The 17,013-nt window shown below is 35.8% G+C and overlaps 1 protein-coding gene across 1 annotated transcript in view; it reads right to left on the bottom strand.

Moving 5' to 3' along the window:
* Window positions 1-8,216: 8,216 nt before the first annotated feature.
* PELI2 (pellino E3 ubiquitin protein ligase family member 2) overlaps window positions 8,217-17,013 on the bottom strand; it is a 57,167-nt gene continuing 48,370 nt past the window's right edge. The window contains exons 4-7 of the mRNA XM_015821255.1: window positions 16,627-16,693; window positions 12,153-12,350; window positions 10,425-10,613; window positions 8,217-8,873 (exon numbers count right to left, since the gene is read on the bottom strand). Coding sequence (XP_015676741.1) covers window positions 8,307-8,873; window positions 10,425-10,613; window positions 12,153-12,350; window positions 16,627-16,693 — 1,021 coding nt within the window. The 3' untranslated portion in view covers window positions 8,217-8,306. The remainder of the gene's footprint in view (window positions 8,874-10,424; window positions 10,614-12,152; window positions 12,351-16,626; window positions 16,694-17,013) is intronic.

The following is a 17,013-nucleotide window of genomic DNA, read 5'->3' as shown; positions in this document are numbered from 1 at the left end:
AAAAATCTTACCAAAAGAAGCAAAAATATCTACATTTCTAGCCACTTTATGGAGAAGGGAGGTATATATTATAAGAAATATTAAAGGTCAATACCAGTGTTTCTCAACCTTGACCATTTTAAGGCATGTGGACTTCAACTCCCAGAATTCCACAGCCAGCAACGCCTGGTCAATACAGTGAGAATTTGTTATTTAAGAAGTGTCTGTGGTAAAAGATACAGGAACAAAAAAAGAATGGTTAATGAATTGTTTAAATGAATTGAATAAAAAAGTGGCCTGTACAAAATAAATACTTTGAGGTTGTTTAATCATATAAAGAAAATAGTAAGAACTTAAACAAATATAGGAATGCAGAGTGAATAGATCAAGAGAAACAGGGAGACTAAGAAAATGATGGTTGCACCTGATTAAATTCATGGAAACTGGACTCCTCACTTCTGTTCTGAGGATTTATTTGGCACAAGGCTTTTTCTTTCACTCACAATTGTAATTTTGTAAAATACCACAAAATCTGACTTCTCTTAAAATTCAAGTCTTAAATCACCTGGCTTGTATTCTTAAGAACAATCACATTAAATATTTTTATGTCTTGAACATTATAATGAATTTTCACTTCAAGTATTTGAAAGTACATGCAAAACTATATGCAATAAACATTTTGAATGGCCTGTTTAATCTTGTTCTGGCAGTTGGAGAAAATTCTGAGGTGAAAAGGAGCAGTTGTAGTAAGATGTAAAAAATTTCTGCTGCTTTTTCTTAATATACATCTATTAACAGCCTTTATGGTAGATTTCACTGCTGTACTGTTTTTATCTTGAAATCTCACACATAAGAACTTCCACCATTAATGTATTCCTTTCCATAATTCTTAATGGCAATGGGTCCAATTTGCTCTAAAGGACTAACACAGCTGCTAAGATTCAGATCTCCATGCACCAAGTGTTATAATAACCATTCTAATAATCAGTCTTAAAAAGTAATACTGTCTTTAATTCACAAACCAAACACTGGATTCCTATAACAGCTTTGAAATATGAAGAATAAAAAAGGAGTCAAGAGATAATACTGGAATACTATTTTATTTGCTCCCCTCCTGTAAAATGGCTTGTACTTCCAAAACATACAATAGTTAAATTATGTTAATATTCATTCACACTGTTGTACAAAAGGCCAATTTCACAAATATAATTCAGAACATTAACAGCTGATAACACTCTGAAGTCAGTATTGCCGTTTCCATCTTTCAAGTGGATTTGTCCAAAATAAGATCTCTAGGAATGGTTTTGATTAATGAGTTCCATCTATGCTCCTTACAATTTAGTCTTACTAGGCAATGTATTACCTAACATAGGAAATATATTACATTAAAAAAATTAAGTTGGATAATTATTTGAATAACTTATTTTACCAGGATGAATTTCTTGCATATTTGTTTTATCAAGCCTGATCAACAGCTAGACAATAGTTTCAATATGCTGTTCCTTTAAAGCTAAGAGACTCCCCTACATGTATTACTAAGAGGTGGTTGGTTTTTTTTTTAGTAAGATGCCAAATGAGTGCTTGTTCATCGTTACTGATATCCCTCCCCCAACTTCTAAGTTGGCAATCTTGATTATATTTTAGAGCAGGAGTGGAAAATGTGGCTGAGCTACAACTTGCATTATCCCTCTCCACTATAGATGTGGACTGATTAAAGCATTATATAGTAACAGATAATAGTGAGCTGATGATACCATTTAAGAGAGGCCCAGATTCCTATCAAGATTCCAGGGAACACTGTTTTCATGGGACAGAATGCCCCAAAGTCTGGCTAACACCCAAACCAATCAATATAGACTGGTGGCTTTCAGTAGTTATTTCTAGGTGAAGAGGGTTATCAGGAAACTTGTAATTAGATAAATTCAATATATTGAAATAACGTATAAAAGGGTCTCCAAATCTAAAGTATCACTATACAGATACCTAATATGTCTAACATAAATTTGTTTTTGATTTTAATTTTATGGAATAAACCAACAATATACATTTTGCCTATTCCAAATCATTTAAAGATATAGGACTTAGAATCATTTAAGACTCTAAGGTTACTATAATGGTTGCCTGCATAAAATGAATTTTCTCTAGGCATGTGCAAACTGTTCCATGCATGGAACTGTGTTGGGTAGCCAGTATTCAAAGTGAACCATGCATGCTTGGTAATCTTGGACTGTATACAGTACAAAACAATGCTGTTCTACAAAGTAGTTTGTGGAAGAGCAAGAGGGAGATTGGAGGCAGGCTGGCTGTTGGGAGTATGACACCCAGAGCCATTAGAAGAGGGCCTTACCCTACTCATCTCATAACATCATTCCTGGATCTTTATGGGTTCCTTCTAGTGTTGTTTCATCCAAAATCCAGAACAATGAAAACTTTCAAACAACATATTTTTTATTTCACACTTATCTGAGGTTTGATCTGATTTTGGTATCATCTGTTACTTGCCCATTTTCAGGTTCTTGAAACTATTTTCTAGTTAGTCACCATTTTGTAAGAATACAGGCCCAGATTCAATCCATGACACTCCTATTCAAAGTATTTTTAACACAGGGAGTTTGAAAAAGACATCCAGAAATGTCAAAATTACTGTAAAAAAGACTGTGCATTTAAAAGAAGTATTACTGACTACTGATATTCACATGGAAGGGAACCAGTGAAAAATATTTCTTTTTCTTCTGAACAACTTCTTGGTAATTATCCCAGCTGCTGATACAATCTTTCATCAGTCATATTTTCACTTTGAGTCAGGGCAGGAATTCATCCTGATCACTTACCAGCCATATCCCGATCGTTATTAAAATAACATAATGCCAATAACACTACTTAAATCACAGATGTCCCACATGTCCTACATATCAAGCACCGCCTCCTTTTATGTCCTCTAGTTCCTGTGTATGTGTTTGCTAGATGTACTCACTAAAACTAAACGATGCCCTCAGTGAAGCGAACATTTTTTTTGTTTTTGTATAAGATACTTTAGCAACCTAGGTTGTTTTATTATTTCTAACTAATTAAAAATATCACCTTAAGAACAATTTAGGACTATTTAAGATCTTTTTTAATGAAATAAATTTACTATCCTATTTCAATGTTTCAGAGATATTTGATCATAGAATTAACCTGTCATTTTTTAAAATAATTTTTGAAATGAATGCCAAGTAAGATGAACAACTATCTATCAATTTCTCCAATCAGATTCAGATCTGTAAACGCACATGTACTGGAGGGAATCATCTGAATTTGCTTGAAGCAATCTCCATGGAACAGTCTGCCTTCTTAAATCCATCACAGGGAACTGAATGGCTTAACATTCATAATCTTTTTATAGAAATTATTAACTGTTCCTGTGCTATTGCCTGGAAACTATGAGATATAAGCATAAACAAAAAAACGGATGCACAGCTCAAATATCTGAAGTCATTGAGACAGTAATGAATTAGTGTAGTAAAAATGGATAATCGCATTGCTTTTAGTGCAAATCGCATAGGCAAATCCATCAGCTGACAAATAATTATTGCTGTTATGGAACAATGAATCCTTTCAATGGCATAAAAAAAACCTGAGGTTTTGCAATTTCTAAACTGGCACTATTTAATGACCCATGGTACTGATAACTATATATGCATATAATAAAATGTTCTTATTTACTTAACAAAAGGGAGGGCAAAAACATATATCTTGACTTATTTGCACAGATCAACCTGTTCAAATGTATTTTTGTATTTGCAATTTGCTTGACAGATAGGGATTCTTAAAAACCTCATGAAATTTCATAAAAATCTATCATACTTTTTCCTGAAATTCAAATTGCAGGGACAACTAAGACTTCAGAAAGTCTGCTGTTTATAAATAACAAAGTACACCAGCAATGAAATAAACAATTATTGAGTTCTAGAGCAGAGAAGCTAATACAAAAACACAGAAATATTTCCTCACTGAACTAAGAGGAGAAATTATCCAGAGGCTGAGAAGATTCTCAGTTAATATTTTATATAGACATTAGTGGATCTCCCAACACAGGTTAGCGTGATTTGCATTGACTTTTGAATAAATATTTTTCAAGGTAGTACTTGGCTATTGGAAGAAGCAGGGAAGAGAAAGTTTGCACATGCTTCAAGAATTTCAAATTCATTTTATAGGCAATTTTTCTCAAGTTGGCATTCTTCAGAAGTATCAAAACTACAATTTACAAAAACCTTTGTAACCTCAAGGATTGAGAATCTAGGGGTTAAAACCCCAACACATCTAGAAGCATCAGATTTAATAACCTGTTTTAGGATAAAAGCTCCAATTTATTTCAAAATATATAAATTTGTAAGTTTTAATTTAGAGAAAACACATTGGAAAGCTTCGCATAGATGAATTTAAGATATCTCAAGCAATTCCTGTATATACTTTGAATCTATGTGCAACAGAGTGGGGTGAGATGTTGACATCATGCAAGTATTAAAACAAAAGCATATCAACTTCCCCAAACATATTTTGAAACGAAGATCAGACTTGTGTTTATCTTCTTAAAAAAGTACCAAAATATTTCTAAACTCCATGACCAAGGAATGAGTCAAAATTTCTCAATCTAACATTAAGAAATTACAGAAAAAGGTTGATGACAGCAAGCACCACTGTAAACATTCAAAAAGGTGCACAGAAAATTTTGAGGAGTAATATTGAGTTTGCATGACACATGAAATTCTAAAGTACTTAACCACATTTTAGTTTAGTTTTGTGCAATTTAGTCTATGTTACTACTTTCAGGTGAGCCCTATATACCCATAGAGTTAGGTGAAGCATGTCACACAAATATGTCTATTTAAGTAAAATATAGACTGAAAATGACTGATTTAAAGAGTACACTAACAAATTCATAGCTCTGAGAGAGTCATTTAAAACAAGCAAAAAAGTCACTTAGTAGCTTGCTTTGCACTAGAGTTGGCTTGTTCTTACAAATGCACACAATTTTCAATGCTCCCTTTCACCACTTCAACCTGGAATCCAAAATAAATATTTTCTATCCATGACTGGCAAGCCTGAGGCACTGAAGAACTATCATTGGATGGTTTAGATTGGAAAGAATTAAAGGATTACTAAACAAGAATTACATTTCAGAGGAAGAACATGAACATGTAGATTACAGACTTATTATAAGCAAAAAAAAATGTTTTCCTATATGAGGAATGACAGAGTTGTATAATATGTGAGCCAATAAACAAAATTTAAAATAAGACACAAAGCACACTTTGAAGTAAGTTTGTACAACAAGAGTTTTAAATTCTATTCAGACAACATTGACAAAGAGACTGCTTCAGAAATTCTAACTTGTAGAAAATATTATTGCTGACAGAATTCAGAAAAATATCCAAAATAATTTTCAAAATACCAAAAACTTAAAAGAGGAAGAGACTGAGAATGCTCTTTTAATGAATTATACTGGCAAATTGTATAGGGAATTTTTCATATAGCCAATAGAAGTCCTCTGAAACAGAAAGAGGAGCCAAATCAAATTCTGTAAAGTATAGGGAAAAATGGGATTCAGAATTCCTTCCAGTATGAGGAAATATGGGACTGTTTCTATACATGCTGCTCAGCTTACAAAAAGATTCAGAACTTCAGAATGAGTGGATTCATATGCCCCATAAAAAGAAAAAAAAATCCTGGAGCAAGTTTCATTGCTGGAACAATTAGTATAGTATAGGATCTCTATATAACCTTGTATATGAAACGGTCAAACATGGCCACCATGTTTCTTTTTTCACCTTTTAAAGTAACAAGGAGAATCATTTTTTTAACTTTGATTTTATAGCATTTCACCAATTAACAGAAAGTCATTAAAAGGACTAAAAGTATCTGTATTAAAAGATAACAGCTAATCAAGATTTGAGTTACATGTTTTATCATGAAATCAGAGCAAGGTGCTATCTCATTTAGAAGGCACTAAGACAAAATATTTTGAAAAAAACTGGCTTTCCCAAACTATCACATGGGCTAGATAAGCTACAGAGTATGGTATTTGATGCAAAATACTACAGTAAGTAAAATCCTTTCAGACAAACGTTTCAAATTAAAAACAACTTTTTGTACAGGAAAAGTGTATTAAACATCAGCAAATAAAAACAAACACGCCAATGGGCATGGACATGTGAAGTGTTTAAATGGTTAACTTACTATATAGTATTACGTTTTAACTATGAACAGGCCAATTCAAGTGTATGTGTGTATATGCATGTATGTTAATATATTAAAATCATATAACTTATATATTTAAACAAAGGACAAAGTAAACCAATGAACTGTTCTGCATTTTAACAGGTGATCCAAAATACAAGATTTACTTTAAGATATGCAATTAATTTCGCTCTGGTAAGGACTAATTTTTCAAGGCAATATGAAAAATTGAATAAATTTGATAGCATGAGTATAAAACAAAACAAAAGAAGAATGGAGTTTCTATCACAAAACAACAATAAAGTACATGTAAAATAATTCTCAAAATTAGCAGTAATTTGTCCTATTTCCTATCCACCATTCCTCCCATGCTAAATCAAGAATTCCAAGTTACTTAAGATATGACTTGAACCTAAACATTTAAAAGGGCTTTTTTTTTCAGATGCGACTTCTAAATTAAATTAATACTAGAAGGAAGAAAAGAAAAAAAGCTAATCAAAAATTAACTAGTCAACAGTGTTATTAGAAAAGATTTGCACATTAAGGGAAAAATCAAAGAAGCAAGTGCTACAAAAGCACCTATTTTAAATTATTTCAAAATGATTACCAAGAATTTAAACATGTGAATTATGCAGAATTTTCTGAAGTTGGTTAAGACTGAAGAGGGCATTAAACTGATTATAAGATCAAGGGCATGTGTTATGTTCTACAAAAAATAATGCAAAACCTCCAGCTACTGTAGAAAGTGAAACTACTGAAAAACCAGATTAATAACAAGTTGCTACATTTTCATTTGCTCACAGGTCCCAGACATGCAAGGGCAAATTAATACAAGTAAAGCCAAAAGGCAGAATTAGAAAGAGATAAAACTGTTAAGATGGTATAAATAGGTAGATATGCATGAAAATTACAAATGACACCAGATGCAGAATTGAAAAAGACTTGTCATACATTGTGACTTACAACCACTGAATTTAAATGATATACCGTATATTTAGCATCACTACATTGGTGAGAGAACCACTTTGCTTCAGGCCACGGTGCTGCAAGAATACCCTAAAGAATTAGACCTAAGCAGGACCAACCGAGCAAGGAAAAACATGCATGAAAGATTATTAGCGCATGGTAGAGCCAAGAATACTATGGAAAAAGAAAAACGGTTCATGTGCTAGTCTGATAATTGGCCTAATGCTAATCCTTACAGGACCATTCTATGCTGTGTTAATTTAGTAAAATATAGGAGCAGAATGATGGTACAGTCCCTGCTAGATAATAGAGTTGGCTCAGAAGAGGCATAAGCACAGAAAGAAATGCTCATTTGCATACACTGTCTTAAACTTAGGTTGGATCAAATAACCTGTTCCTCAAACTTCCCCTATTAGTTTAACACAGGAACATTGTGCTAGCATTGTTTAACACAGGAACTTTTATATTAAGAAAAGAAAAATAACACAGAAAGTCACCCACAGCCAGAGATCCCCAACTTTCAAGTAACTATGTCTCTTGGACAGCTATATTAAACAACACTGCAGAATTTCATAATATTTTGTGCTATGTTGATAAGCCAACCTTTTATGTTCACTCTATGTTCAATGTATTAAGTGAATATTCACCTAGTTTTACTCAAACATTTGATACATCCTCTTTGAGAATGAATTATTCAAGTTAACTATATTGCAAATTAAAAAGAGAGGACAAATTACATTCTGTATGCTTCTTTTAGATTGAAAAAATATGTGTTTTAAAGGCTTGTCATTCAAAGTGTAGAAGAAAACATTTCTGTTAAAAAATCCAATATTAAAAAAATCATTAAGACACTGGTATTTTTCTTCTAATCTTACAAATCTTACAAATATACTACAGCTTAACCAAAAAAAGATGTCATCATGAGCATGCTGCTGTTTAGCATGCAATGCCACTGATAACTGTTTGGTTCCAGATATCAAAATAACTTCAATTCCCCAGCTGCTAATCCCCCTCCAAAGCCCTCATTAATAACAATCTTATTTTTAAAAAAGGTAAAATCTAGAGTTAGTGGCAATTCTTTATCTTCACAGTAAATTGTTAACAAAGTGAGCTGTATAATGGTCATCTGTAAAATGGCATCATCAGTCAATTGGACCCTGAAAAATAAGTTTGACGCAGTTCTGGTCTCCAGATAGCTGGGTAGCACAAAAAGGGCAGGCAGCATGGAATGCGTGAGTACCATGTGGCAATGGGATCTGAGACCAGTATTTGGCAGATTTTTCTGAGCATACATGCCCGCAAGGGGTGAAAGCATAAGTTGGTGGACCAGCATCAACATAAAAGCCTGCCTCACACCCAAGCCAAAGAGGAACATAGGGACCAACAGTTCTGCACATAGGGCATTCACGCTCATTGGCTTCTGTATCACTGCGGTGTCCCCAGTTATGATAACCATGGACATGGCCACAGCTGAGGTAAGCCCACGGTTGTTTTTCTTCGACCACTTCTTTACGGTTAATGCTAGGAAAAGCCAGTGTATTCAGTCCCACAGGGCACTGGGGCCTTGCAGCATTGATTTCTTGTCGTAGAGCCTCAATGTGTTTCTGAGTTGGTGTGTGAAATAAGCCATCTGCTGTTCTCCACAAGAGAGTGGCCCCACATAGATCAACGAGAGAACCATCTTGTAGGATGTTGGTTTCATTTTCCACCTAAAATGCCAGGCAGAAAAGAAGAAGAATTTGAAATCAATTCCTTTCTCAATGTTCCTCACACTTCTGGAATCAATGAAAGTTTCATTTTCCCTTTAAATTTTTTTTTATTGTGATGACCCATCCAGCCTTTTCTTTTTTTCCTGTGTAGAACACTGAGATAATGGCATCAGTACAACAAATACCTGAATAAGAACTAGAGCAATGGACAATTATTATTTGTTATTATTTTAGCAGTCTTTTCTAACTTCTGCATACTTAAGAGGTGTGAGTTCATCTACCAGAATTTCCTAGCCAACACAATTCCCTATATCCATATCCATCTGATTTATAAGCTGCCCCCATTACCCAAGTCTAATAATTAGCCACAAACATATTCAAATAATAAAATAAATAGAAAAATGCTTGTCTGAGAGCCTGTTGAAAGAGCCACGTTCCAAGGCTTGCATAAACAACAACAGTGCTATGGCTGCGTGGACTTTGGAGGAGTGAATAGGTGATATTATCTCATATAGGGCAGATAGAGCTACAGGAAAGCACTGAGATCTGACAGCAATTGAATGATGGAACCTGAAGCATCCCACTATACTAATTTTATAGGATGGGAAAACATAAATAGAAGAGGTGTTTCCATAGATCATCAGGCCTCAAGCCACAAAGAACTTTTTACACCCACTTTTTGTTTAGCGATTTCAGTTAGCAACCATTTGCAATATGATAGTAATCAAAATCATTTTCCAGCCAATGCAGCATTTACTATCAAATTTCATGCCCTGACAACACATAGAGAAAATCTGATTGACATGTCAGCAATCAGTGATCTTCATTGAGTTTCTCTCTCTCTCTCAGGTGTTCATCATTTCTTTTACTTGGTCGTCGGAATGGAACTCCATCGCTAAATGAGGACTGGGTGTAAACGATGACCAGCACTTTGAATTCCACCTACTTACCAATTACCAGCCAGTATAGATTGTGAAGCAGAAGTGAACCTAGAATGTTTCAAGGTATACCCATATCCACTCACAACTCCACAATCATGGCCAAATGTGGCTACCAATTAGTCTTCAAGGGCAGCCCACATACAATACACTGTAACAGTCCAACTTTGTGTAGTATCTCCCAATTCAAGAAAGATTCTAAGTATATCTTTATGTATCTTTGTGAGCTGCAATGATTTCCAGTCTGTCTCTGGATGCAACTCAAGGTGCTAGTTATCACCCACAAGACCCAAGGTAATGTAATTTGCAGGATTCTTCAACTCTTATGGTCCCCATCCATTTCACCAGATCCAGCATGTTAGGTATCCTCAAGGTCCCTTTTGTTAAGCTGGACTTCTTTCCCCCCAAATCCCTGTGTGGCTTCTCTTTCGGGAGGTAAAATGGTTCTGTTGTAAGATGGATTCGTGTTTATTTACCTTTGCAGAGTTTTTTTGTTGTCTTGTTCTTTAAGCTTCTTTTGAATAATATTTACTGTTGGTTTAACTAAGAACCACTTTAATATTCTTTAATGCCTAGAAATAATTTTAAATCATGTTTTTCATCATTAACTTACTAGCTTGCCTCTTTGTTGAGCAGATCTTGTTTCCCGTAGAGTATATACATCACCGCAGACTGAAATTTCTCGCCAAACACCAGGTTTAGATTCTTCAGTGAACCCCCCTTTAGGATGCATGACTAGAACGCCATTAGTTGTTAATCCATCCATGTGCCCGTCTGGATTCTTCCATTTTGCTGCTTTTTCCTAAACAAAATGCCACAGCAAAAAATTAAAAAAAAATATTCAGGCTTTCCACACTTGCATTACCAAGTGCTTAATACAGCCAAGTATTAGCAGCCACATATCAGAGGATAAATAGAAGAACAAGAATACAGCTTGGAATCAAAAACAGATTATCAGTAACTTGGACTAAATGCTGTACAACTAAATACTATTTTTGCTAACGGGTTTCCTTTATCCATTTCAAATAGAAAATAAGTTTGTCTTAATTACGGCCCTTCCAATAGATCATATACAGCAGCTTTCTTTGGCTTCATCTGTAAAATACTTTAATATTTATTATGAGAGACGCAGAAATAAATAATAGTCAATAAATAATATGTAAGTGGAACTAATTACCTGGGATTAATAGGGAAAGGAAAAGGAGAAAATGAAGTCTATTTTGAGATATATAGCAATTAAAAAAGGAACCGAATAGTGTTTTCAGAGAAAGAATGGACAAATTCTGACCAAACATTCAAAACAAGCACTGCCTGTATTAGTTAGTCAAACTCAGTTCTCATTTCTTGCTTCATTTTTTTTACAAAAATAAAAATGCTGCTCCTTTGTACCACTACCATTGCTAAATGATCTTATTATATTATTGACTGCTTTCTTTGATTATTAACTCTACATATAAACTAAACATACATAAGGTGCTCTAAGTTGGCAGTGATGGGAGCAGCATATAAACATAGCATAAACAAAACAAAACAGAGGAAGCAAACAAGCAGGCCAGCCAAGCCAGCAAACTATCTACTTCTATCTGAGGTTCTGGAGAATTGCTACTAGTTTAAAGCCCATAATATTGGATAAGACGATTAAGCATTCTAGAGCGCAGTGCATAGGTTGCGTTTAAAGACCACCTAGAAGGTTCAACTGATGCAAAATGCAGCATCCTTGGTGCTCATGGGTGCTTGCTGTTGGACACACATTATACCTATTTTGGAAACCTGCAATGGATTCCTATCAGCTTCCAAGTGCAACTTAAATTACTGGTTTTAATCTATAAAGCTTTCTATGGCTTGGTGTTGTGTTATCTTCCTGTCCGCATCTCTCTGAAATCAGCACAACCATTTTGATCATGCTGGGAGAAGCAATTGGTTGGCTCTCATTTTTGGTATTTCAAAGAGACTGAGGCCCGGTTGCACAGTTTTTACCACCAGCTCAACTCTCTGGAAGTGCTTTTAGGAAGCTTCTTAAAACACAGTTTTTCTGGTGGTGTTTTGGGAGCTGATGCCAGATGCTCTATTTTCACTGTTGGTTTTATTTTCATTGTTATTGCTGGTTTTATCTTGTGAGTTGCCAAGAGTTAGTGTGTGATTGTAATTGGATGATAATGTGGTATATAAATACATATATAAAAGTACGACTATTCTCAGAACTCTTTATTCCTATTTTTATAAAATGGATGGATTTGCAAGAAACAGTCATCACTCTGAGAGAAGCTATTATATGAAGCAGCCCTTCATCATATGACACAGAGGTCATGTCCTGACTTATATGAAAATTTGGTATACTCACCCCAAGGAATATGTTTTTGGAAGAGTCAAATCCTGCAGCAAAAATTCTGGCTGTGTATGGTGCATTCCGGTCACAGACAATGCGGCATGCAAACCTGGAAATAGTACTTTGGGTGATCTGCGTTTCATCACTGTTTTGGCTGCCTGAAATTGTATCTGTTACAACAAAATCTATGGGGCTCTCTGTTGATCTGCCAACCTGAAAGAGTTAATAGTATATAAACAAAAAATCCCATAAGTGAAGTCCTGTGAACAAATCAAAGCGTAACTGTTCTTCACAAGCCCTCCCCACTAGAAATGGGCATAGTTTAAGTCAGCGTTTCTCAACCTTGGCAACTTTAAGATATATGGACTTCATCTCCCAGAATTCCCCAGCCAGCATGGGGAATGCTGCTTCAGGATGCAGATCATCCTATATTCAATCACAGTTTGGAGGATCAGAGGTAACTGAATAGAAAAAAGACCTCTGCCTGAGGCTTGAAAATTACAGGTAGTCCTTGACTTACAACAATTCACCTAGTGACTGTTCAAAGTTACAATGACACTGGAAAAAGTGACATATGGCTGTTTTTCACACTTATAACCATTGCATGCCCACAATCATGTGATCAAAATTCAGATGCTTGGCGACTGGCTCATATTTCTGACGACTGCAGGCTCCTGGGGTCATGAGGTCACCTTTTGCAACCGTCTGACAAGCAAAGTCAATGGGGAAGCCAGATTCACTTAACAGCCATGTTGCTGACTTAACAGCTGCAGTGATTCACTTAACAGCTGTACCAAGAAAGGTTGTAAAATGGGGCAAAATTCACTTAACTGTTTCACTTTGCAACAGAAATTTTGAGCTCAATTGTGGTCGTAAGTCGAGGACTACCTGTATTACATTCAAGTTAAATAACATTACACTAGATGTACTGTTAGATGCACTCAGGAATTTCTTATTTTCACAATAAATATCGCTTACCAGAAGATATCTGCATACAGGTAGTCCTCAACTTATGACCATTCATTTAATGCCAGTTTGAATTAATGATGGCCTTGGAAATGATGCAAAACTTTGCATGCGCACACACACACCAGTCACATGACCACAGTCTGGGTGCTTGGCAACCTCTTTGCACTTATGACAAGTTGCCAAGTGCCCCATAATCATGTGATCATCATTTGCAATCTTTGCCGGCTTCCCCAGAAAGTCAATGGGGAAGCTGGCTGGGAATGTTCAAGTTGCTGCTACTTGTTGAGAAGATTCCTTCTAGTCTCTGGAGGGTGGCTGAAAGAACTCCCTGTCAAAAGATTTCAGCTCCATGCCTGCTTGGATTTCAGCAGAGATCGCTTTCAGTCAACCCCCAGAGAGAAAGAACTCCCTGCTGAAAAATTTGAGCTCTGCCCTGCTTGGATATTGGCAGGCTCCAACATCCAAGCAGGCATAGAGCTCAAATTCTTCAGCAGGGAGCTTTTTCAGCCAGCCCCCAGAAATGAGAGGCAGCCAAAATCCAGGCACGATTTTCAGCCCCTGAATGGAGAGGCAGCATGAAAAGGTAGGGAGTGCAGAGTGCCTCAGGAAGGTGAGGAAGTCTCTGGGAAGACCAGTGCAGGCCCCCATGTGAGGATCTCTCCACTCGGGGGCTGAAAATCATGCTTGGATTTTAGCAGGGAAGATTTTCTACTCCTGAGTGAGAAGCACTCACGTGCAGCCTGCACCTTACAAGGTCTCCTCCAAGCCTCTGAGGCACCCTGCATGCCTTCCCCGAGACTCATGTCTGCTTAACAACGACCATTAGGAGCAAAACAACCATATGACATCTCTCTTAACCACTGAGAGTTCCAATTGTGGTCATAAGTTGAGGACACTTGTATTGCCTATGTGCGATTCCTCAAAAATGTTTGCCCCATCATGTTTTATTTAAGAACATGCTATCACAGTAATTACTGTAGTTTTTGATAGCCTGGACTTGAATCAATAAACCTGCTACAAAAGTTATCTGAAGCCCACATACACTTTCCAAAATCTGTGCCTCAACTGTTTTTTAATGTAATATTCATAGATTACTGCCACAGATGCAATTATTATCTAGAAATTTTATGTGTTTATTTGATTTTTTTCTTTTCTTTAGTAGAGGACTCAAATCAACATACACAATGCTCCGTACTCCCCCCTCCCCCAAACAACCATTCTGGAATACAATTTGGTCTGAGAAATTGCTTTATGAAGTATTACTATCTAGATCCATTTTTTAAAAATTCATCTAGGCAATTCTCTGGGTAAAGTAGCTTATTAGGTTACAGGAAAACATTAAAACTTATTGCTGAAAAAAATTCAATTGTATTTTTTTTTTAAAAAAATCAACATTTGCCAGATGAGTTACTGAAACACCACTACATTTCCAATTTCATGCATTGTTTGCCATTCAGACATGACGCTACTTTATCTGATAGCTTTCATTCTAATAGGTGAAAATAGTGAAACATATTGTCAAATCCAGTGTTTTTCTCCCATTTGAATATCCATCTGACTTACTTTGTCAACTACGAGACCAGTGTTACAAATATGCTCCAAAAAACAACTAGGCTGCTAACAGGCAGGAAGGAGAGGACAATCCCCTCCTATCTGTAGCCAACACAGAAATTCAGGATATTTTGTAATGGCCTTCTGTCAAGCAAATTGGTGAAAAAGTGGAACAATCTGTCCCTCTCCATCAGCCCATTACATTTCCATGCTAATTATGGAGGAAGAGGCTTCCTGTCCTAGCATGGAAATAAAGTGCACTGGCAAAGAGGGGATGGAGCAATCCAATCTGTTCATTTGCCTCAAAGCAATTCCTGGTTGTCCAGGCTACCAAAGAAGGCTTAAATACCAGGCTGTATCAGATAGTTGCCATAGTGAATATATGTCGCTCAGGGCTGAGTTGCTGGGTTGTTGGCATTCTCTGTGCTTACTTTTCTTCCTGCAGACATTTCATTACCAAGCTAGGTAACATTTTCAGTGCACAGGGAAGTGGAGATTACTGATTGTGTAGATGAGGTAGCTTGTCCTACCAGCCTTGATTGAGGCATCGCTTCTTCCTGGATTGCTTCTGAGTTAGATATTGTTTCTTCTTTGATTGTTCTTGTTTACCTGGTGTGGTTCAGGTTTACATGGGTTTTGTGTCAGATACTATCAACTACCTCAAGACTATAATTTCAGCAGCATTATCACTCTCAGAAAGTCCAAGCTGGTTCATGACTGCTTATCTTGTGGTATAAACACTTATATTTTTTACATTCTAGAATCAATGTATAGGAAGCATTTAATTGCTGAACAATAGTGAAGATACGGAGATACGACATTATTAATTCCTAGATGGGAGACCTTGTCATATGAAACCAGTCAGTCTGAGCTTTTCAAAAAATAAATAGGATATCAATTTAACAAACAGCACTACATGTTCTGGCTTGGAAAATAACTGAAGTAGGAAAAATCATTAAAAAAAATCCAAAGCAACAATTGAATCAATCTACTTCCAAACAAATCTTGAAAATTAACTAAGGCCTTTCCAGATGGAGTGGGGAGTTGAGGCACTTCTGTGGATCTGTTATACTGAACATGATGTACATAGTGCATGGACATATTTTCAAAATAATTTTGAGAAGATCAAAATATAAACAACGCAACTACCACTAGTTCTTACTGAGAGAGCTTTCAAAAATGCCTGAATAAGATCCATCCAAGTTCAGTAATATTATTCTAAGGCACTACTCATGTGTCAACCAACTAATTTTCAAAAGCCTGCTACATTAAGTAAATAACAGGAAATATATGTATTAATTGTTCAAAAGATCTGCTATAAAAGGATGTTTTAAATATTCCACACAAAAAATGTTTCAGTGATAGAAAATACATGGAACTGCAGTTACATATCACTATCATGAAAATATTTTGTTGCATGCATTTAAGCTAGGAAACCACACAACTGATCACAGATTCCTAGCGTACATTCATGTAACTAATAAGATAACTATGAAATAGGTCTCTTTTGCAATCTATACATAAACTGTATATTTTTCTGTACAAAGCCATACACTGGACAGAGAAGCAATTAACATTCTTCTTCACAAAATTGTAACACTTTAATTATACAGATTATTTCATACCAACTTTGGAAAATCTGAGAACAATGCAATACTAGGATCAATGGCAGTGTGATTGCCTGTAAAGGCCATCTACTAGGAGGCCAGTAGGCTTCCTTGTGTAGTTGATTGGCCCTATGAGAACAAATTGCTGGATTAGATGGGCCAGGGGTTAGCTCCTGCAAGGTAGTGTGTTTGTTCTTAATATAAAAGACAGAGACAGGGCAGAGCATAAAAGCTTGCTGAGAATTACTTTTCATATGACAAATTTCCAAACCCAAAGGACACATATGATACATTAAAATATCTAGGAAGTCTATTTTATGATACCATAAGCAACTACTTTTATGTAATGTTAGTACACTTACCTGAAACATATCAGTATCTTTATCATGTGTATATTCTACTACAACGGTCTGATTTCGTGACANGAGCCTCAATGTGTTTCTGAGTTGGTGTGTGAAATAAGCCATCTGCTGTTCTCCACAAGAGAGTGGCCCCACATAGATCAACGAGAGAACCATCTTGTAGGATGTTGGTTTCATTTTCCACCTAAAATGCCAGGCAGAAAAGAAGAAGAATTTGAAATCAATTCCTTTCTCAATGTTCCTCACACTTCTGGAATCAATGGAAGTTTCATTTTCCCTTTAATTTTTTTTATTATGATGACCCATCCAGCCTTTTCTTTTTTTCCTGTGTAGAACACTGAGATAATGGCATCAGTACAACAAATACCTGAATAAGAGCTAGAGCAA

This window comes from Protobothrops mucrosquamatus, unplaced genomic scaffold, assembly GCF_001527695.2.
Source record: "Protobothrops mucrosquamatus isolate PMUCROS unplaced genomic scaffold, P.Mucros_1.0 scaffold1287, whole genome shotgun sequence".
In the NCBI taxonomy this organism is placed as follows: domain Eukaryota; kingdom Metazoa; phylum Chordata; class Lepidosauria; order Squamata; family Viperidae; genus Protobothrops; species Protobothrops mucrosquamatus.
This window is presented reverse-complemented; position numbering and strand designations above follow the sequence as displayed.